This window comes from Polypterus senegalus, chromosome 4, assembly GCF_016835505.1.
Source record: "Polypterus senegalus isolate Bchr_013 chromosome 4, ASM1683550v1, whole genome shotgun sequence".
Classification (NCBI taxonomy): domain Eukaryota; kingdom Metazoa; phylum Chordata; class Cladistia; order Polypteriformes; family Polypteridae; genus Polypterus; species Polypterus senegalus.
Window position 1 is genome coordinate 54524633 of NC_053157.1, and position 22533 is coordinate 54547165.

General features: G+C 38.2%; 1 protein-coding gene across 3 annotated transcripts in view; it reads left to right on the forward strand.

The window, feature by feature from the left end:
• Positions 1–18177, forward strand: part of lifra (LIF receptor subunit alpha a) — a 138768-nt gene extending 120591 nt beyond the window's left edge. For all 3 annotated transcript variants that reach the window (XM_039750645.1, XM_039750647.1, XM_039750646.1), the window contains exons 15-20: positions 6792–6893; positions 7446–7607; positions 10298–10456; positions 10713–10806; positions 12579–12648; positions 14734–18177. In XM_039750645.1, the coding sequence (XP_039606579.1) occupies positions 6792–6893; positions 7446–7607; positions 10298–10456; positions 10713–10806; positions 12579–12648; positions 14734–15342 (1196 nt within the window). In that variant the 3' untranslated portion in view covers positions 15343–18177. The remainder of the gene's footprint in view (positions 1–6791; positions 6894–7445; positions 7608–10297; positions 10457–10712; positions 10807–12578; positions 12649–14733) is intronic.
• Positions 18178–22533: the final 4356 nt, after the last annotated feature.

The following is a 22533-nucleotide window of genomic DNA, read 5'->3' on the forward strand; positions in this document are numbered from 1 at the left end:
CTGTTATGTTAAACTCAAGATCACTTTAGCTTTATGCAGGGAAGATCTGCTAATAATAATTAATACCTTAGTGACTCTATACTAATGGTGAACTTCATGATTTTTATTGTTAAGACATGGTTTACCTTGTTTGTTTTTTATTTAAAATCTGTTCAAGTGTGGGCTGCACAGTGGCAGCAGTAAAGAGAACAGGGTTCGTGCCCCAGGTCCTCCCTGCATGAAGTTTGTATGTTCCCCCTGTGTCTACTTGGGTTTCCTCTGGGTGTTCTGGTTTCTTCTCACAGTCTAAAGACATGCAGGTTAGCTGAATTGGAGATTCTAAATTGGCCCTAGTGTGTTTGGGTGGAGATGTGTGTGTGTGTGTGTACATTCCCTGGGATGGACTAGTGCCCTGTCCAGGGTTTGTTCGGCTGCCTTGCCACCTTTGCTAGCTGGGATTGGCTCCAGCAGACCACCATGACCCTGTTCAGGATAATGCAGGTTAGACAATGACTGACTGACTATTCTAGTGTGTTGCTCTACAGCAGTAGCTCTTTCAGCTACTGTTTAGACTCATTAGATACGAGGAAGAGTGGGAGTGACTAACTTAAGGTAATATTTTAGGTAATCTAAAAGATTTCACAAAAATACTTTGAAACAAGGCTACATTTGGTGAGCATAGTGTCCATCTTTTCAACACAATTGCCCCTGGGTGTATCCAAATTTATATAGTTTATCCAAGCTGGCATTTTTTTCTATATCTATTAGGAGCATGGCATTACCAAATCAGCACTCGGTATAATCAGTTTGACACAATTTTCTGAAATACCAAAGCTGCTGGAACAGAGAACTGTTTAATTAACAGTGTAATTGTTTTCTTTTATGTTTAACTTAAAAAAAATCTACCTTTTTTAATAAGAGGGATTATTATAAGATTAGAAACTTTAGTATACTAGCACCTTATCGTTTTGGCCGCCATCAATCTCAGTAGCTATAGCTGCATCTTGCTGTTGCCTACCTGAGGGAAAAAGTGAACAGCAAGGGCTGTCATCTTAAACAATGAATAAAACTCAAAGTTATACATAAATGTTTGAATGTATGCAAAAATAGTGTTACATCATCCCAGATGAACGGACTTCATACAAAATCACAGAATTGCTGGGCCAGATATGATTCTCAGGATGAAAACACACATCTGGGGACAACTTGCTAAAAATATTGTAGTGAATAGGTGTGAAATCTGCATCTGAAAAGGCAACGCCCACTTGGTCTCTTCCTAAAAACCTGCCCTCAAATTCCTTCAGTCGGTGCATTTAAATGTTCATGGTTACACTGTTCCTTTTCTACTCGTATATTTGACAAATTCATAAATATAGAAATACACGGAGAGAAAAAAAGAAACTGTACAAAAGACGTGACACTGGGAGAAAGTACAGAGGTAAAATTGATGTAATCAATTCAAGAGCTCAGTAACATAAATTAACTAAAGCTTAATTATTAATTTATATATCCTGCTGTCATTTTTAGTATTGTATCACTACATGACATAACAGCATCAAATGGAGTTTAGAAAAGCTTTATGGTCTAGATACTATATACACTCTAGCTGTACTGTTATAACTGTGAGCAACAGATGCTACATATGGCCAGAGGCAGTGCATCATTCACTTTTATCACTAGCACAGTAATGTCCGTAAATGCCAAAGTATAATCTGGTTTTACAGAAAAGTCTGTCCTTTGCAACAGGTGTTTATTTTTAATGCATGCCAAATGATCATGCACATAAGACATACATTATATGTTTAATGGGGGTCTTTTTAGGAGACTTTTCAGCCATAGAACATGATCTATCATAACTACATTCCTGTTGTCATTTGAACCAGGGTAACAAAAGCACCATTACTCTTTGCAGTTTAAATCAGCACACCTATGCTGTGGTCCACCTCGTAAAACATTCGATAAGCTCAGAAATTTCAAATTGAATAACTGGTCTAATTGTTCCCACCCATTTTTAAGTTAGTGTAAATTCACTCATGGTTGTCTCCACACATATGTATTATATAGTCATATGAAAAAGTTTGTGAGCCTCTCTTAATTCTTTGGATTTTTGTTTATTATTGGCTGAGCTTTCCAAGTAGCAACTTGCTGTTAACATATGACATGCCTTATGGAAACAGTAGTATTTCTGCAGTGACATTAAGTTTATCGGATTAACAGAAAATATGCAATATGCATCATAACAAAATTAGACAGGTGCATAAATTTGGGCACCCTAACAGAGTCATTACATCAATACTTAGTTGAGCCTCCTTTTGCAAATATAACATCCTCTAGATGCCTCTTATAGCCTGAGTGATCCTAGATGAGTGTCTGGATTCTGGATGGAAGTATTTTTGACCATTCTTCCATGCAAAATCTCTCCAGTTCAGTTAAATTTGATGTCTGCCAAGCATGGACAACCTGCTTCAAATCATCCCATAGATTTTTTCGATGATATTCAAGTCAGGGGACTGAGACGGCCATTCCAGATCATTGTACTTCTCCCTCTGCATGAATGCCTTTGTAGATTTCGAACTGTGTTTTGGGTCATTATCTTGTTGGAATATCCAACCACCTGCGTAACTTCAACTTTGTGACTGATGCTTGAACATTATCCTGAAGAATTTGTTGATATTGTGTTGAATTCATCCGACACTTGACTTTAACTAGCCATACAGCCCCACTGCATGATGGAACCTCCACCAAATTTGACAGTAGGTAACAGGTGTTTTTCTTGGAATGCGGTGTTCTTCTTCCGCCATGCAAAGCGCTTTTTGTTATGACCAAATAAGTTTATTATTGTCTCATCAGTCCAAAGCACTTTGTTCCAAAATGAATCTGGCTTGTCTAAACGAGTATTTGTATACAACAAGCGACTCTGTTTGTGGCGTGAGTACAGAAGGGGGCTTCTTTCTCATCACCCTGCCATACAGATGTTCTTTGTGCAAATTGCGCTGAATTGTAGAACAATGTACAGATACACCATCTGCAGCAAGATGTTCTTGCAGTTCTTTGGAGGTGATCTGTGGGTTGTCTGTAACCGTTCTCACAATCCTGCGTATATGCTGCTTCTGTATTTTTCTTGGCCTGCCAGACCTGGGTTTAACAGCAACTGTGCCTGTGGCCTTCCATTTCCTGATTACATTCCTTTCAGTTGAAACTGACAGTTTAAACCTCTTAGATAGCTTTTTGTAGCCTTCCCCTAAACCATGATACTGAACAATCTTTGTTTTCAGATCTTTTGAGAGTTGCTTTGAGGATCCCATGCTGTCACTCTTCAGAGGATTGTCAAAGGGAAGCACAACTTGCAATTGACCACCTTAAATACCTTTTCTCATGATTAGACACACCTGTCTATGAAGTTCAAGGCTTATTGAGCTAATCCAACTAATTTGGTGTTGCAAGTAATCAGTATTGAGCAGTTACATGCATTCAAATCAGCAAAATTACAAGGGTACCCAAATATTTGCACTTTAATTTCCTACAACTAAATACTGCTTCACTAAAAATCTTTGTTCGGAAAACACCCCAGTACTCAGATGTTCCAAGGAAATTAAAGACATACCGTTTTCTTTTTTCTTGAAAGTAGAGTAAATTATTATAAAGGCTCAGAGGGGTTCCCAAACATTTTCATATGACTGTATGTCTGGCTTTGCTAGACAACTGCTGATCCTAACATGTGACAGAAGTCGGGCAGCCCTCAGTCAGGTTAACTGATGAATGTTCGAGTCCAAATGACGTTTCTGGGAGAGTCAGAAAGTCACATGCAGACCGGTTGGCTGCAGTATTCATAGATATTTTTAGCCCTTTAATTTTTAATCTTTCTTCCTAGTATGTTTTAAGAAGATAACTACTATTCTAGTCCCATAGAAAAATAATGTGACATGTTTTAATAATTACAGACCATATATCTATACTAATAAAAGGCAAAGCCCTCACTCACTCACTCACTCACTCACTCACTCACTCACTCACTCACTGACTCATCACTAATTCTCCAACTTCCCGTGTAGGTAGAAGGCTGAAATTTGGCAGGCTCATTCCTTACAGCTTACTTACAAAAGTTGGGCAGGTTTCATTTCGAAATTCTACGCCTAATGGTCATAACTGGAAGGTATTTTTCTCCATTAACTGTAATGGAGTTGAGCTGCAATGACGTGGGGGGCGGAGTTTCGTGTGACATCATCACGCCTCCCACGTAATCACGTGAACTGACTGTCAACGCAGTGCGTAGAAAACCAGGAAGACCTCCAAAAAGCGCTTAAGAAAACATGCATTATATAATTGAGAAGGCAGCGAAACAATAAGAAGCCAGCAAGTGACATATACTACCATATTCATGAATGTTGCTACCTCGGAAAGAAAGCAAGGTGTAAACCTAAACTTTAAATTAAGTTCATAGACAGGCTACCGCTGGCGTTTCACATGCCCACGGGAATGCGGGATACAAGTTTAATGAGAGGACGAGGATATAAACGAGGCGTTGATCACTTTGTAATTAAGTTAAAATTGCAGGTGAAGGGGTGTGCTTATGCAAATTCCGAGACTGTGTTTGTGGGGGATTGACAGTTAAGGCGGGTGGGGGAGTCACGTCATCATCACCCCTCCCATTTACCTCATTTTGCTCTGAGCTGAGCTGAGCGGCTAACGCCGTCTTCCGAAGCAATTTCGTCACACTGCCACCAAATACTCACAGAAAAATTCACAAGTTAATACACACTCTGTCTCTAGAGTTTCTTCACACTGAATCCTCCAGGCACTACTTAAAAAAGGTTACATTGACAATCGTGTTGCTTTATTTTTAAAATCTTTCCTTTTCTTAGCACAAGCACAGCTGAGAAGCTTCGATGAATGTGCTCCATAACGCGTTAAAAAATAATGCATTTAATCACACTTTGCATTACAAGCAAAGGGGAGCTTTTGTCAATGCATGATTTCCTGGTACACCGATTACATTGATCAGCACACCCCGATTCATTTTACCCTCGCACCACCTTAGTTTGAGAAGAAGTATGAAAACCAATCCTGGGCAGGGTGCCAACCCACCGCAGCTCAATGTACCTGTACTTCTTAAAACGTTAATGTTTTACTTTTTAATAACTTATAGACTATATTTTATTATTTTTCCCTTGCACTATGTGACCAAAGCTATACACACACATATAGACACATACAAACATACACACAAGTATATGTATGTGTATATATATGTATGTATGTATGTGTATATATACACACACACACACACACACACACACACACACACACACACACACACACACATACATACATACATACATACATACACACACATACATACATACATACACACATATATATAATTTGTGTGTGTGTGTGTATGTGTGTGTATATATGATGTAGATAGGTATGTATGTATATATATATATATGTGTGTGTGTATGTATGTATGTATGTATGTGTGTGTGTGTGTGTGTGTGTGTATATATGACAGCAGCAATCCAAGCTGTGAGAAAACAGTAAAAAGGAGGGGTGTCAGACGTCATGGTACATTTTCTGATGCAGCTAGACGAAAATAACTTTGTGATGCTGCCACCAAATACACAAAACAATTACTTTGACAATCATGTTACATTATTTTTAAAATGTTTCCTTTTCTTTTTCATAACTTCTTTAACACATGACATCCCCGCGAAGCGCGGCTATTTTGCTATACTGTATATATATATATCACAGCGACACTCATAACAGTGACAAAACAATTACATTGACAATCATGTTACGTTATTTTCAAAATGTTTCCTTTTCTTTCTCTTTCCTTCTTTAACACATTACTTCTCCGCTGCCAAGCGCGGGTATTTTGCTATATATATATATATATATATATATATATATATATATATATATATATATATATACATACAGATATATATATATAAATAGATAGATATGACAACAACACTCATACTGTATCAATGACAAAACAATTACATTAACAATCATGTTACGTTATTTTTAAAATTTTTCCTTTTCTTTTTCGTACCTTCTTTAACACACTACTTCTCCGCTGCGAAGCGCGGGTATTCTGCTATCCATAATAAATGAAACACATACAAAGTCTGGTCACAAGGAACATTAACATAGTAAAGTATTTCGAAACCTTAAATTTTGCATACCAGTGTAACAAGTCCACTGAAGAGGCTATTTCCCTGGCACTTAACAGGTGATGTCACTTAGCTGGAAGACAAACATACTGAATGTAAGAATGCTATTTATTAATTATTACTTGGCTTTAAATACAGTAGTTCCTTTAAGACTTGTCATGAAGCTGAATATATTTGGCATCAACACCTGACAGGTACACAACATACTATGAGGTTAGATGGAAAATTGATAGTAGAGTCTTCTTTGATGTCAGTTAAACCAAAGGTGACTGCTTCATTTATGACGAGGATATCTATCCATTCAAAAGTATGAATAGACAGATTGTGAAAGTTCATATTCAAATTTATTGTCAAATAAACATAGTAGATGCTGCCTGAAAGAGTTCAATACTAATGTCCACCCAGCTCAGATTTACTTTGAAGTGATTTGAAAATGTATTATAACTCATATATATTCAGTGTATATAATTTGAATATGGTGGTCTTGTGGAATGATGTATACTTATGCAATCATTGGTTTCTAAGGATGGTAATGTCTAGCTAATAGGCAGTGTGAGCTGGATGAGTGCTACAGTAAAAGCTAATGTATGTTTTGTGTTGAGTATTCATAATTTTTCCTTTCTTTTTCAGATACTTTTGAAGGTGGTATACTATATCATTTTAATATCTATGGATGCACAGATCACGGCCACTTCCTCATAATGAAAAAACAAGGATATTCACTAGAATTAGGTGAGTTATTGTTTTACGAGTAAAATAAATGAAATGTTTCCTAAGTGTTGCCCATCAGATTTGACATCATTAGTCTCCTGAATTTCTTATCTTTGAAAATGAATGTATGTTTCTTCGTTCTCACCTTAGTAGCTTCCAAGAAGGCAGGGTTATGTCCATAAAGGATAACATCACACTAACTGTCCACTTCTTCCAACTCCAAAGAGATGGAGGTTCTTAACATTTATCGTGAGAACTTCTGGTGCAACTCTACTCTGCTGGGATGCACCTCCTCCTGTAAAACCTACAACTACCAGAACTCCTGCGGGTATTTAGTTAGAGTGATTCTCAGGGAAATTAAATAAAAATACTCAGTACTACAACATGTCTAAGTGTTTTGTTAAAGGCTATTTTTTTGCCTTCTATTTACAGTTTTCATGTGTTTTGTGACACAAATTGTAGGAAATGCTTGTCTTCAAATGAAAGTCTCTGTGAATGTAAAATTGTTTAATGTTACATGATTTTACAGAAAGGTGTGGAAAGAGTAGCCATCTGTTTATTTTTTTTTTATAGCCCCAAGCCATGCTGTAAAATTTAAGGTATTATCTACCACCTCAAGCTCAGTAATCCTTGAGTGGAAGAGCCTGCCAATAGAATGTCAGCGTGGTTTTATTCGTGGGTACGTTATTTACTATATGCAGCAAGTGAACAGCAACAGCAGCATTGCCCGATCAGGTAAGTGATCCAAAGTGTTAGATGTGCATTCTTTTTCAAAGTTTGAAAACTGATATTGACCAAATCAATCCGCAACCTTGTTTGTAGTCCAGAGCCCCATTGTCCAGGTAACACTGCCAGAAAGTGTACAAGAGTGCTCCACAAGGTGGACTTTAATCTGTGCTACATAGCACATTCAAAAATGTTTTGGCTGTCTAGAGTAATAAATGATGAATTTGTGAAATGTTCTCCATTGAAGCCCAGTCAGTTAAAAATGTGTCTTTACTATAAGAAGAGGGCAACATCGATAATTGAATGACCATTTTCTGTATTTAAAAACAGAAGGAAAAGCACTTTTAAACATATGTGCAGCTTAGTATCTTCTTCTTCTTTTGGCTGCTCCCGTTAGGGGTCGCAACAGCGGATCATCTTCTTCCATATCTTTCTGTCGCCTGTGTCATGTTCTGTTACACCCATCACCTGCATGTCCTTTCTCACCACATCCATAAACCTTCTCTTAGGCCTTCCTCTTTTCTATTGCCTAGCAGCTCTATCCTTAGCATCCTTCTCCCAATATACCCAGCATCTCTCCTCTGCACATGTCTAAACCAGAGCATTCTTGCCTCTCTGGCTTTGTCTCCCAACCGTCCAAATTGAGCTGACCCTCTAATGTACTCATTTCTAATCCTATCTATCATTTTCACACTCAGTGCAAATCTTAGCATCTTTAACTCTGCTACCTCTAGCTCTGTCTTCTGCTTTCTGGTCAGTGCCACTGTCTCCAACCCATATAACATAGCTGGTCTCACTACCGTGCTGTAGATCTTCCCTTTCACTCTTGCTAATATCAGTCTGTCGTAAATCACTTCTGACTCTCTTCTCCACCCATTCCACCCTGCCTGCACTCTCTTTATCACCTCTGTTCCACAATCCCCATTACTCTGTACTGTTGATCCCAAGTATTTAAACTCATCCACCTTCGCCCACTCTACTCCTTGCATCCTCACCATTCCACTGACCTCCCTCTCATTTACACACATGTATTCTGTCTTGTTCCTACTGACCTTCATTCCTGTCCTCTCTATAGCGTATCTCCATCTCTCCAGGTTCTCCTCAACCTGCTCCCTGTTATTGCTACAGATCACAATGTCATCAGCAAACATCATAGTCCACGGGGTCTCCTGTCTAATCTTGTCTGTCAACCTGTCCATCACCATTGCAAATAAGAAAGAGCTCGGAGCCGATCCCTGATGTAATCCCACCTTCACCTTGAATGCATCCGTCACTCCTACCGCAGACCTCACCACTGTCACACTTCACTCATACATATCCTGTACAACTGTTAACGTATTTGTCTGCCACTCCCGACTTCCTCATACAATACCACAGCTCCTCTCGAGGAACCCGTCATATGCTTTCTCCAGGTCCACAAAGACGCAATGCAACTACTTCTGGCCTTCTCTAAACTTCTCCATCAACATCCTTAAAGCAAACATTGCATCTTTGGTGCTCTTTCTTGGCATGAAACTATACTGCTGCTCACTAATCATCACCTCACTTCTTAACCTAGCTTCCACTACTCTTTCCCATAACTTCATGCTGTGGCTCATCAATTTTATTCCCCTGAAGTTACTACAGTCCTGCACATCCCCCTTATTCTTAAATATCGGCACCAGTACATTTCTTCTCCACTTCTCAGACATCCTCTTACTTTCCAAGATTCCATTAAACAATCTGGTTAAAAACCATCTCTCCTAAACACCTCCATGCTTTCACAAGTATGTCATCTGGACCAACGGCCTTTCCATTTTTTATCCTCTTCATAACTGTCCTTACTTCCTCCTTGCTAATCCATTGCACTTCCTGATTCACTATCTCCACATCATTCAGCCTCTCAAAGTACTCGTTCCATCTGCTCAACACACTCTCCTCGCTTATGAGTATGTTTCCATCTTTATCCTTTATCACCCTAACCTGTTGCACATCTTTCCCAGCTCAGCCCCTCTGTCTAGCCAATCGATACAGCTCCTTTTCGCCCTCCTTAGTGTCCAACCTCTCATACAACTCATCATACGCCTTTTCTTTAGCCTTCGCCACCTCTCTCTTCACCTTGAGCCTTATCTCCTTGTACTCTTGTCTACTTTCTGCATCTCCCTGACAAACCCACTTCTTCTTTGCCATCCTCTTCCTCTGTATATTCTCTGTATTTCCTCATTCCACATCCAGGTTTCCTTTTCCTCCTTCCTCTTTCCAGATGTCATGCCAAGCACCCTTCTTGTTGTCACCCTTACTACATCTGCTGTAATTTCCCAGCTGTCTGGTAACTCTTCACTGCCACCCAGTGCCTGTCTCACCTCCTCCCTAAACTCAACCTTGCAGTGTTCCTTTTTCAACTTCGTTAATCCAGGGCTCGACTGATTCGGTATGGAAATTTGTATTGTTGTCCGCATATTGATTTGGCAAAATTTTACACCGGATGCCCTTCCTGACGTAACCCTCCCCATTTGTCCAGGCTTGGGACTGGCACGAAGAACCACTCTGGTTTTTGCATCCCCTGTGGCTGATTTTTGTACAGTTTAGTATGTAATGGTTTATTATGTCATCTTGTAGTCTTAGTTCGGCATCATCTACTCTTGTTGATATTAATTATCATACATGTTTGGAGATGTGTCAGGAACTGTAAGTGTTAATATTTTTTTCTTTTTAAATAGGCAGCCCAGGTGAGAAATGGATTAACATCACAGACCCTGATATCAGGAACTGGACTGTGACCCAGCTGAAGAGCACCAATTATCAGTTCACAGTCACTGCATACACAGAAGGAGGAGAAAGCCCCAGAGAGATGGTATTCGTGAGCTTGAATGACAATTGTAAGTAGTTTTTTGGCGCTGTATTTGTTTGTGTATCTTTGTCATTATTTGATTCATATTTTTATTATTTGATTATAAAAGTAGACTTTAGAAAGTTTCAGAGACTGATTAAGCCTGACTACACAGATAATACAGAGAGAATTTCATTGGCCAAATACTTAATGATCTAATTAATATTATTCATACTGAATGGTTGGCAGTTGCTTGAGTGAGGCCTACTTTGAATTAAAATATGTTTTTTTTCCTTCTGTTCTAGCTGTGGGGCTAATTCTCGCTATTCTCATCCCACTGGGGGCAATTGCTGTTTTTACACTTCTTGTTAGTGTCTTTTGCTATAAGAAAAGAAAATGGTAAGTAATATTTAATTGTTTAAATAGATTGCAAATGTCATATTGTGAAGCACATGTCACGCTTATCTTCTTGGTTCTCTGCCACACAATTGGATTAGTTGGTTTTAACCACATCAGTTTACACTGCGTGTGGACATTTTGCTTGGTGACATATTTAAAAGCTAATTTGGGAATGCAAACTTCTACAAACAATCAAGATCTTAATAGAAAAGGATAATTGCTAGGGCTGAATGATTCTTGATTAAATGGGAGATTTTTTTGGCTTAGAATTGAGATCACAAATTGGATTCTTTGACAGCCCAGTTTGTTAATAGAGCAATATATATATTTATTAACTTACACTGCATTTCTTTTGATCTATGCACAATAATGTTATTACACAAATATAAACAAAACTATGGATACATTCTTACGTAAATAAAGCAAAATCAAATGTTAGTTATAAATGAAACTTTTACAGTAATACTTTAGAGAGCCCTACATAACTTTTATTGTGAAGGCAGAAACAGTGTGAGTGTTGTGTGTGTTTAAAAGACTCAGTGGTACTTAACATATTAATCAGAAATGTTTTATGGCTATTTTTTTGTCTCATGGAAGAGACTTTAATGGAACACTAATATTTTTTTATGCAGTTATACATCCTTTTTTATGATTTTGATCATAATCATTATGGTATTTAAAGTACACTCTTAATAAAACAGTAGAGTAGATAATCTAAGTGCTGCAAAATGTGACCAGCCCAAAGTGCTGGAGTCTTAGCTGTCTGTTAAATGAAATGTCTTTTTCTTTGTTATTCATCTTATCTTCTCCTCTTGTAAATTCCATAAAGTAAGAACTTTCTTTAATCCATGAGATCATCAGGGGAAAATGTATTTTGTAGATGGTTGATTCTTAGTGTAATGTCTGCACTAATAAAATTAGTGTAAATTTATGTTCATGTGCAGTAAGGCTCCAAGGGTCTGCTACACCATAAATTGGTCAAAGCCGCAAAATATTTTGTATACCTCAACATCTGGTAAACAGAGCATGCACCACAACTCTCAAAAAACAGTTGTACAATGTAATCATGTCGCGTCTCTCAGGGACATGAATAATTTTCTTAAATATTCGTTCACTTGAGTATTAGCATGAGTGATCACCAACACTTTTAATGCTACTCTACTCTATGCTACTCTTAAATTTTATTACACTTTGTCATTAGAGAGTCAAGTGAGCGTCTGTTTTTGAAAAAGTTGTATCTGTGTCACTACCTTTGTGACTCTGCAATTTAAGTAAAGGCACTTTATAAACCTTCAGTTTTAAAAATAAATAATATACTGAGACAGAAGTGCAAGTTTGTTATGTCTTATGCTTGCAGTTACCTGCAACGTTGTACACCGGTCTTGCATGTAGCATGATCCCCCAGTGGGTATTCTGAATTTTTCTTTAATTTTCCAAGTTGTCTTTGTATGAGTGTCCTCCTTTGTGAGGCATTCTGTCCAGGTATGTTTCTTGCCTTATGCCGCTGGGATAGACATTGGGCCACTGTCACTCTGAATTGGATTAAGTGGGTTTGAGGATGATATGTTAAAATAAATGAAGGCACAAGAAGATTCGGGGGAGTGGAACCACATGTATTTATTGTGCTTTTCACAGGCACAATTGCATATATCTATCATGCAAAACTTGTTAAATTGTATTTAAAATATTGCTAAATAATGGCAAAATGAATGGTATTTTATAATGTGTTACTATAAATTATCAACTACTCTTATTCTTGTCTATTTTGCTAGGGTGAAAGATACTTTTTACCCAGAAATCCCGAAGCCAGAGATCAATGGCAGTGACTGGCCTGTTAATGAGGTAATATGTTAGAAAGTGTTGGTTGGGTGATGATAAAATTAATTTTAGCAGCTGTGTGTCACAGAGGTGCATGCATTGTGTGAAGGTGGTTGTGGCCAATGTAAATATATGAAGAAATAGCAGTGAGCCAGTAGGTTGTTTATCTCTTTGACGAACTAACAGAAAGAAAGTAAGAAATGGCAGTCTGTAATAACATCATCGAATAAGGGGTTGACTAAGATACTCCTGTGAGAGATTTTTTTTTATTTAATCTAATGATTTTGTGTTTTTTTTTTTCTTAAAAAAAAAAATAGTGTGATGTTTCTAAATATGCAAATTTTTATTTAAGCAGAACAAATCATTTCACCACCAACAGTACTCTGTAGAATATAATGAGGCATAAGTTACTTTTTCCAGTTAAACAAACAGGACAGTTTTTAAAATGTATTTATTTAGACAAATTTACATTACAACAAACACTTTGCAAATAATACCCTATAAACACCAAATAAATAAAAGGCTAAAAGTGTTTTAACTGCTCAGAGAAATTTATCACAAATGTCTTACCCCGGACGTGAAAGCCGAGAATGATAATGAGGATAGTGAGCATCAACTGAGCAAAAACATTTGGGTGATTGGGTTTTAAGTGTATCCACAAATTGCTCACATTTGAGAATTTAACAAGTAACTTTTTGAAACATTGCCAGTAAATAGCATCTTTTAAATTTTCTGTATCTGTAAAATGTGTGGCCAAACGTTTTGGTAGTGACACAAATGTTATGTTTTGCAAAATTTGCAGATTCAGTTTCACATTGGTTTTATGTTATTGTACAGAGTGATCAGATGCATATTAATTAATCGCAAAGAGCTTTATTAACATAAGTTAACTTTATCACAAAAACCCATTTTTATTTATTTTGGCCCTGTCACAAAATGATAAGCTAAAAGTGTCCAGCAAGTACCAGGACTGTCTCCTCCTGAGGAGTCGGCTATAGAAGTGTGTTGCCACCAGTGCACAGTCTGCTCAGTGTTGGCAGCAGGTGGGTGTGAGTGCATCTGCATGTACAGTGAGGTGAAGACTTTTGGGCAACGGCCTTGTGCCAAGAAGGGCAGAAAAACATCAAGGACAGACTGAAATTCTGCAGGAAGTACAAGGATTGGACAGCAGATGACTGCACAGTTATTTTCTTAGATAAATCCTCCTTTTGACTGTTTGGGACATCTGGAATATTGATTGTCTAGAGAAGGAAAAGGTGAACACTACCATTAGTCCCATGTCCTGCCAACAGTGAAGCATCTGAAACAATCCATGTTTGGGGTTGCTTCTCATCCAAGAGAGTGGACCCGTGGCCAGGAAACTCCACAGATCTTAATCCCATTGAGAACCTGTGGTCAGTTCTCATAAAGTAGGTTGCCAATCAGAAGCCCACAAACTGTGATCAACTCCAAGCACTATAAAGGCAAAAATGGATCACCATCAGTCAGGATTTGGCCCAGAAGCTGATATCCAGCATGCCAGAGTGAATTGTAGAAGTTACGAAGAAGTAGGGTCAACACTATAAATATTGACTCTTTACATAAATTTGATGTATTTTCCACTATAAGCCATTGAAACTTATGACATGTTTATAATTGTTCTTCAGTATACCATAGAAACATGTAAAAAAATAATCTGAAAATGCTGAAGCAGCAGAGTTTGCAAAACACATTTGTGTCACTACCAAAACTTTTAGCCACTACTGTATGTATTGAGCTACTGATGTATAATGTCTGTTCTTGTTCTTACAAATAAGTGATTAAAAAAAATGTTGAAGCACCTGCAACCATTTTACATGATCTTTGTTTGTAATAAAAATATTAACAGCTAATCAACAAAAGATATCATAAAAGGAGCTCAGTCTGCTGAAGATACACATGGCTTTGAAATAATATTGGGGTTTACTATCATTTCTTTTTATTATTCTTACTGTAACTGCATTTATCCAAAGTTAGTCCAAAATGTTTCTGTTTAAAAAGGAAGGCCTTGCTTTAGATTCTACGGTATTCTTCATTACCTGAGCTGTTAAAGGTAATTATTGATTTTAAATCACTTGATTTCTCTTGCAGAGGGTTCCTGGCAACAGTACTCTTGAAGTGCAGCCTTGCATGGTCAATGGAGTCCAAATCGTTGAAAGCATGCATGGAGAGAAAGATGCAGAGATTTTAGACATATGCAAAGTTGAAACAATCAGCAGCAACAACTCGCAGATTGAAGAGGACGGCTCCGAGTCAGAATCCATCAACCACACTGTTGTGTCTTACTATCCTCAAATAGTTGATGATGTTCCTAAATCGTCATCAGATACCTCTAGTGGGTCAGTGGATTCCTGCCTTACCCAGGTCACATATACTGGCATCCAACAACAACAACAACTCAGTGAGTCTAAGAACGTAGAGGGCTATAGACCTCAAATGAAGCTTCAGACATTCCCTCTGAATTTGAATGAAACTGCACCATCACCTGATCTTCCAGAACCAAGCACAGGTTACCAACCACAGACCAACGCTAGTAGCTGGAGTCTTGAGTCCCCTGAAGTCAATGCATCCATTGGCAGTCCCACGTCAGTGAACTCCACACAGTTTCTGTTGCCAGATCAAGCTGCGGGGGATGAGCAGCAGTCCCATGCACTTGGCTGGGCCTTTACAAACTTTTTTTCCAGTACCGGGAAACACTGACAGCTTTGTCGGAACTGTTCAGGTTCATGGGTCATGCCATGGAGTTTATTATCAGACTGCACTGTGAAACTTAACCCAAAATGCTAGTAATATGTGTCAGATGGCAGGCGAAATATTGAGTGGCATTATTGTGTTTAAAAAAAACAAAAAAACTGCAAATTGCAGCAAATGTTGAATTTACAATTGTGATATACATCTCCTGCTAATATATAATGCATTTATAATGACTGAACTGCCAAGATGGGAGCTGTCAAGGTACACCGGTCAGACTGTGGAATAATCAAGGCAAGAATTCAGAACGAAGCCTGCTATTGGTAAACTGGAAAAGGTCAAGTATGTGTAGTGGGCTACTTCTGGATGTTTCTTCTAATGTTCTTGCTTTATAATTTTCCTTTTGCTCTCATTCTTATATTTCATACAGTTAATGTGTCCACTTCTTTAAACACGCCGGAAGCTGATCTGTTCCTTCATTATTTTTTTTTAATTTGTAAATTTTATGACTCCTTAAAAGTCTGCAAAACTTTTCTTCAAATCATAGTGAAAGGCACATTCTCAGAAGAAAAGCTTGTTTTTTATGAAGTACCCAAGTACAGAAAACAGAGAACATAAATCTTTTAGGCTAGCTGACATGGTGGGCAACACTACTGCAGAGAGTGCTTTAAGGGGTCAAGCGCAAACAGTTCCAAAATCAGTATTAAACTGGTTTCCATTTCTTAGTGAGGTTTGCACTCTTCATAAACACTCATATCCTGTTTTACTAAACCACTTGCATGTTTTAGAACTGAAAACCGAGTCCTTATCTTCCTTCATAAACAAATTTTAGATAACTGACATCTGATCCGCACCTACTTTACTTTAAATCCTCCCCAGCGTAGGGGTTTTAATGTGAGTTTTCAGGAAGGCCTTGTACTCAGTCATCAATTAAAAGAAGTTTTTCCATTGCTTGAAACTGCCATCTTTACAACGTTTTTTTAGTTGTGTCTGTGTGTGTGCGCGTGCGCTTTGACCTGGTTAAAACTCCTCAAATGGCTCGATGACAAAGCCCAGACCTTCAGCCGTGATCAGTATCATAATGGCAGTTGAACTGAGATATTAAACCTTTCAAACCTGCTTTTCGTCAACACATAAGCACAACTTGTTACGTCCTAAAACGGCTTTGAGAGGAATTGCTTTTCAGTAAAGATCTTCTCATTGCACACAGAAAACTGTTTAAAATAAAAGCAAGGAAAGTGGGAGTCCTTTTCCAACATGGAAACTAAAGCTAACAGTGATATCTGACTCCCCTCAGTTCAACCACTCAGGAAGTCTTCATTGTGTGTTTTCATTGTTGTAGTTGCTTTACATATCCCACCCAGTGTACACAAATACACCAACGCACAAGTCTGCTTCACTGATACAGCTGAGGTCTTGCATATTTATGAGAGGGATGTGCGCTTACCTCCTTGTTGGGCTACAAATATATAAGAAAAGAATTTTAAAGGGAAAATTTCAATTCAGGTACCTCAGTACTCTGGTTATATAAATGCTTATTTAAAAAAAAACATTTACAGAACAAAAGTTGCTTTTTTGTTTGTTCTTAGCATTGATATCATTCAATGGGTGATTATTTTGTAATAATTACCTGCTGCATTTGGTTGTGCTGCTTGACAAAAAAATTAGTGTTATTAGTTCATCATTTCTAAGCGGTTTATCTAAAGAGCGAGGGAACACTAACACGTTTCTGTGTGTTGTAACAAGAATTGACATGGATGAGTCCAGCTCTGAATGTAAAGCAATTCTTATTAAGTCAAACCAAATAAGATTCGGCTGAAACGTGCCTGCAAATGTATTGTGCCTGTTTGCCTTAAACTGACGCACAGACAATTTAAACTTTCATATTTCACCTTCCAAGGTATCAGATGATATTTAAAATACGTCTGTTTCTTAGTCTGTCATTACTGTTTAAGAGAGGATGACAGTTTCACTGTTGTGTTACATTTGTCCCTGAAATTTTTAAAAAAGTATTAAACATTTTATTGATGTCTTCACATGAAATTTAATTTGGAACTAACTGAGGGCCGTGTCCCCCAAATTATTTATCATGTAATTGTGGGGCATCCCATGTGCCCCACTGTGGCTCCTGCACCACGTCTTTCACTTTATGTGTTCATTTTATGAGTTTCTAGTTTTGCTAAGTTTCATTAGCTAAGTCGAGCTACACCAGTATATACACTACATGTTAAGCTGTTGTTTTGTAAAAGATTACTAAAAAAAAAAAGAATTGTTATCTATTTTTTGTAGCATATCTACAACACTAATGTAAATCATTGCTGTTGCGTTTCTAATGTTACACTGTCTATGCAGTTTCTACTTCAGTATAAAAGACACTATAATAATGGTAGCTTTGTAATGGCCACGTTGTAGGTGCTATACCTGTATGTATTTGCATGGCATATTGTATGGCATTAGCCAAGTATAGTCTTTATGAACAAATCTCTGGTAAGCCTTTCATTGAAGAAATGCTAAGATTATAATTAGTGTCAGTGTTCTTATTACAGTAAATAAAAGACATTGTAAAATATACTTTTTAAAAAAAAAACAAGGAATGTGTGAGGATAAATGTAAAAAGTATGTAGATATTAAGAAAGCCTGCATTTCCTTAATGGATTCTCTGTTCTACTGCATTACTGAATCTCACAGAGATTATTGTATGGATTGTTATTGTCTGGATTGTCTGTCCCTTTTTATGTGTTAATTAGGACGGTCAATGCTAGCTGTATGAAGACAGTGTGCACGCGGTAAAGCACCATTCTGAACAGTAAGTGGTATTTTTTTACATACCGTTTACAAAACGGAGTGTTATTTTAAAAGAGGGGTTACAAGATGTTTACCTAACCAGTTTTAAAATAAGATAAGGTTTAGTCATTCTGTAGAGCAAACGTGCAGTGATGGTGGTGACTTAAAGCATCTCATGTGCAAAGAATCATTAAAGCAAAGAAGAAAGAGCTTGCATTGCGGTTGTGAAATTCTAAAAAATTAACTGCACTTGTTTGTGTTGTTTTTCTTTATATTTGTGATTGTTGCCGATTAGATCATATTGGCTTGACACAGCCAATAGTGTGAAAAGAATATGTGTGTGATAAAACATAACATGCATTAATGTGACCAATAGTGCTCTGGTAATCTCAGATCTTTTTGGAGGTCCCTAGTACAGTTGGCTGCTTTATTTGATAGGAGATTGTCAGCAATGTCAAGCTTTTTTTTAGAACATATAATAGAAGTTCAAAGGGAAATTTTGTGCATTTTTATGTCATTTTTTTATTTACAACCATTTCTTGCCATTTCTTATTTTGTTTTAGAATATTCCCTGATTCACATTTTACATGACAGTACATCTCTCTGTGGGATTTTAGCTGCTACCTCAGTTGTACCTTCTGCCTCATCCACTGACCTCCTCTTAGATGTATGCACAGCCCAAACCGTTTCATGTGGTCTTTAAACAAGTTGTGGTCCTTAACACTGTTGATTGTGTACTGCTATGAAAACCAGAAGAAAAACAAAAATAATAAACTGCATATGTACATCTTCCAAATTTACAACAAAGTGCCTAAAGAACAATTCTTTGTTTGGATTTTATTTTAACAATGCTGTGCTTCTGGTAATACACATTCTGTACTTCTTCCTAGTCAGATCTCCCCCAGGAGTTACATTTTTAAGTATTGTATCACTACCTTATACTAATGTTGATTTCTTTTGTCTTAGATTAACAATTTCATTAGGTCAATGAAATAACTAAAATCACCAAGTGGTTGTCCTTTAATGACTGACACAAAAAATAAACCATTAAATCAAGTTTCTCGCATTGTTTCTGCTTTCTCTGTGCATTTGTGGGAGAAGAAGGATCAGAAGTACAGTCATCTTAAACTACAGTACAGGGTCAGAGGGGGAAACCGAACCTCACACACATACAGCATTGGGGGGGAAACTGCCCACTGCCAGGTCTAACAACAGTTGTTTCAAGTGAAGCGGCTCTCTGGCTTGTCTACACTGGCAATGAAATGGGCTGCTCCGTTTCTTAATACAAAGTTAAATTAATACTGCGTTTTGTGACAGATAGGTAGCGCTGTCGCTCCCTTGAACTCTCGGATCAAACGTCAGACCCCAGTTAAAAGTCCAAAAGTTGAATTTATTATAATAATAAAGTGCACAAAGCACCCTCCTCTCCACAATACTCATAAATAATAAACAAATCCACAATAATCCTCCTCTCTCCCAGACGTGTTGCCACCCTGCCACCCAGCTCAGCTCAACGACTGGGATCTCCCACAGTCCTTTCATATTCTCAGACCCGGAAGTGTTTCCGATACTTCAGTCCACGTGACCTCCTATCACTTCTGGGTCAGATCAAAATTCCTCTTCTTCATCTCGGAAGTATGTCATTTCCCCTGTCGCTGTGACTAAGACGTACTTCCGGGTTATAGGGCACGTAAGTGTCTCTGGGCCTCCCTGCAGCGTCCTCTGTTGGCCCCCAAGGTATCCAGCAGGGCTGTAAAGGAAAACTCCAATGTCCATGATTCCCTGCTGGCATTCGGGGCACCTCCATGCTGCTGGGAGGGCTCCATCTGGCGGCCTAGGGTATTGGTTGGGATGACTGGCCGGCCGTAGTCCACAGTTTCAAAGCACAAACCATATCTACATATTAATACATGTGCTGATACATGCAGTTAACAGGATGGGCAAAACTGCATACTTCATAGCTGAAAAAGCTAAACCTGTGTCATTGGTATGGCGTTTAGAGGCAAACTAACTTTCATGAATATAATCCCTAAAATGCAATGTTATCTGTTTGAATGGTGTAGACCACAGGTAACATTAGACCAGCAAATGTGTTGATTCTGAATTTGTACACCAACTCAGCAATCAGTCGCATGAGATACCCTGAAAATTTTATAAGAGTTCTCGAATAGTGGCTTCATGAAAAACAAAAGGACAAGATGTATTTCACATGGGAAGAGTTCAAGTATGGACAGGTGTGAAGAAGGAGGGGAGAGATTTGGAAAATGAAAACACCATGAGTTTGTGACATTTGAAATTGGAATCAATTTGACTCATTCGCTTAGATATTACTCTTTATTGCCTTTTTTACTACCTAATGATGTAAATATACTGCAAATACTAAAATAACAAATGTTACAAACCCATCAGAGTGACTCTCTGTCAAATCAGATTTTAAAAGCATGTTTTTAGAAAAACAGCTTTAAAAAGTTTTAATGAAAACATCCTGACTCGCCGTGGAATTCACTAATTCAACACTACAGATATAATAATGTTTGGATTTTTATATTGGTTTTAAGCAGTATTTTTAAAAGAATACATTTTCAGAATGTGCACATAATGACATAAATCAGGTATTCCGTGAAACTCCCAAGACTGAAAACCCCTTGCCCAACATGTTGAGTGTGACACTGGAGGAGACCTCATGTCTACCACATTGCATTGTGTTGTGATATTTATGAGCGCCAATGCTTAGCTGGGTGAGTACTTGATGGAAACATTAAAAATGCTGTTATTGTTACTGTAGTCTTTATACAGAATATTTTATGTTCTATTACAGAAAAGGTCACAATGTTGTTCGATTGATTGACGTGGTATTGAATTGGCATGGAGCATCCTGAAATTACACTGTGTGATACTTCCCTAACCCCGACACAGACAGGCAGGACACAGGTGTAAGCACACACACTTTTTTTTCCTTTCTTTCACATGGGAAACGCTTTCGCCCATTTCCCACCGTTACAGCACAGTCCCAAGGACAAAGCACAGGTCAGCACACAACATTCTCTTCCTCTTTTTTCTCAACTCCACTCCTCCTGGGGAGCCGACTTTGGCTCTTGGAGTAGTGGCTGCTGGCTCCTTTTATAAGGCACCTGGAAGTGCTCCAGGTGCTTGTACACCCAGTTCCACCAGCACTTCCGGGTGTGGCAGCAGTGCAGCATCAAAGGGCTCAACACTTCTCCAGGCGCCCCCTGGGTTGAGATTTCATGCTACAAACCCATGGTACCACCGAACTCCAGGGGAGCTGCCCTCTGCCTCAGAGGAGGCAATGCTCCGGAAACGCTCCCTTCCCCGTTTCTTCCAATGTAGAGGCATACCGGCTGGGTAAGGGCCCTGACTGACTGCCACAACTGCTATACAAAAATTCTGGTATCATGATATGCTTCGTAAATAGTTGGACTCTGGTGTCCTTCACAATTCAACATCATATTATTTTGTTGAAATTAGGTACTGGAAGTAGAACAGGAGGATGTTTTGAATTGAATGACCTGGGGGGTATTTTTCGTACATGGATTACTCGTTTAGCCGGATGTAATTGTTGACGATTTGGCATGATCCTGGATCTGGTGGTTTTTCGAAACTCTTGCTGGATGTGCTGTCATAGCAGCACATCCAAATCGTCAAACCTGCTCAAAGCAGGTTTGTTCTATGTAAACAAGGATTAGCTCTCACACTCAATCAGTGTCCGTGCATGAAATTAATTCAGTCATGGCTTCGCCATTCATGAATGAGCGACCAATTGATATCAGTGCGCAAATTATAAGAAGAGAATTTAATATAGCGAGGGTTTTGCGCGATCGGCAAGATCCTTTATTGCTCCTGGAGGAAATGCTTTTCGAAAGATACCGCTTTAGCCGAGGGGGAATATTGTACCTCAAAAATTTATTAGCACCTTATATTTGAAGTCAAACTAGGCGAAGTCGGGCTCTCACAACTATACTGACAGTATGCATTGCTTTGCGGTTTTTTGCTAGTGGCACTTTTTTTATATACTGTAGGCGATGCGGAAAATCTATCTAAAAGTGCAGTTTGCCAAGCAAATGCCCTCAGAAACAGGGCAATGGGCATTTTGCTGGAGAGCCAACTCTTCTGAAGAGTTAGATATGGACTGCGTAGACCTCCACCTGTTTTTTGCTTGTCTGCCTTCTTCTTATCAGCTTTAAAATTAATGTTTTTTATATTATACTGTATATAATTCTTTATGTCAACAATTCTTTAAATACCAATATTTACCAGTTTGAAGTATATTCTTGTACTTCACTTTAACCTGTTCCCATGTTCTCCTTGTGCTCACGTTTGACATATTAAATAATAATTAATCTGACACATAGGAAATGAAACGCTGCATTCAATAAGTACAATGCACACTACTTATGC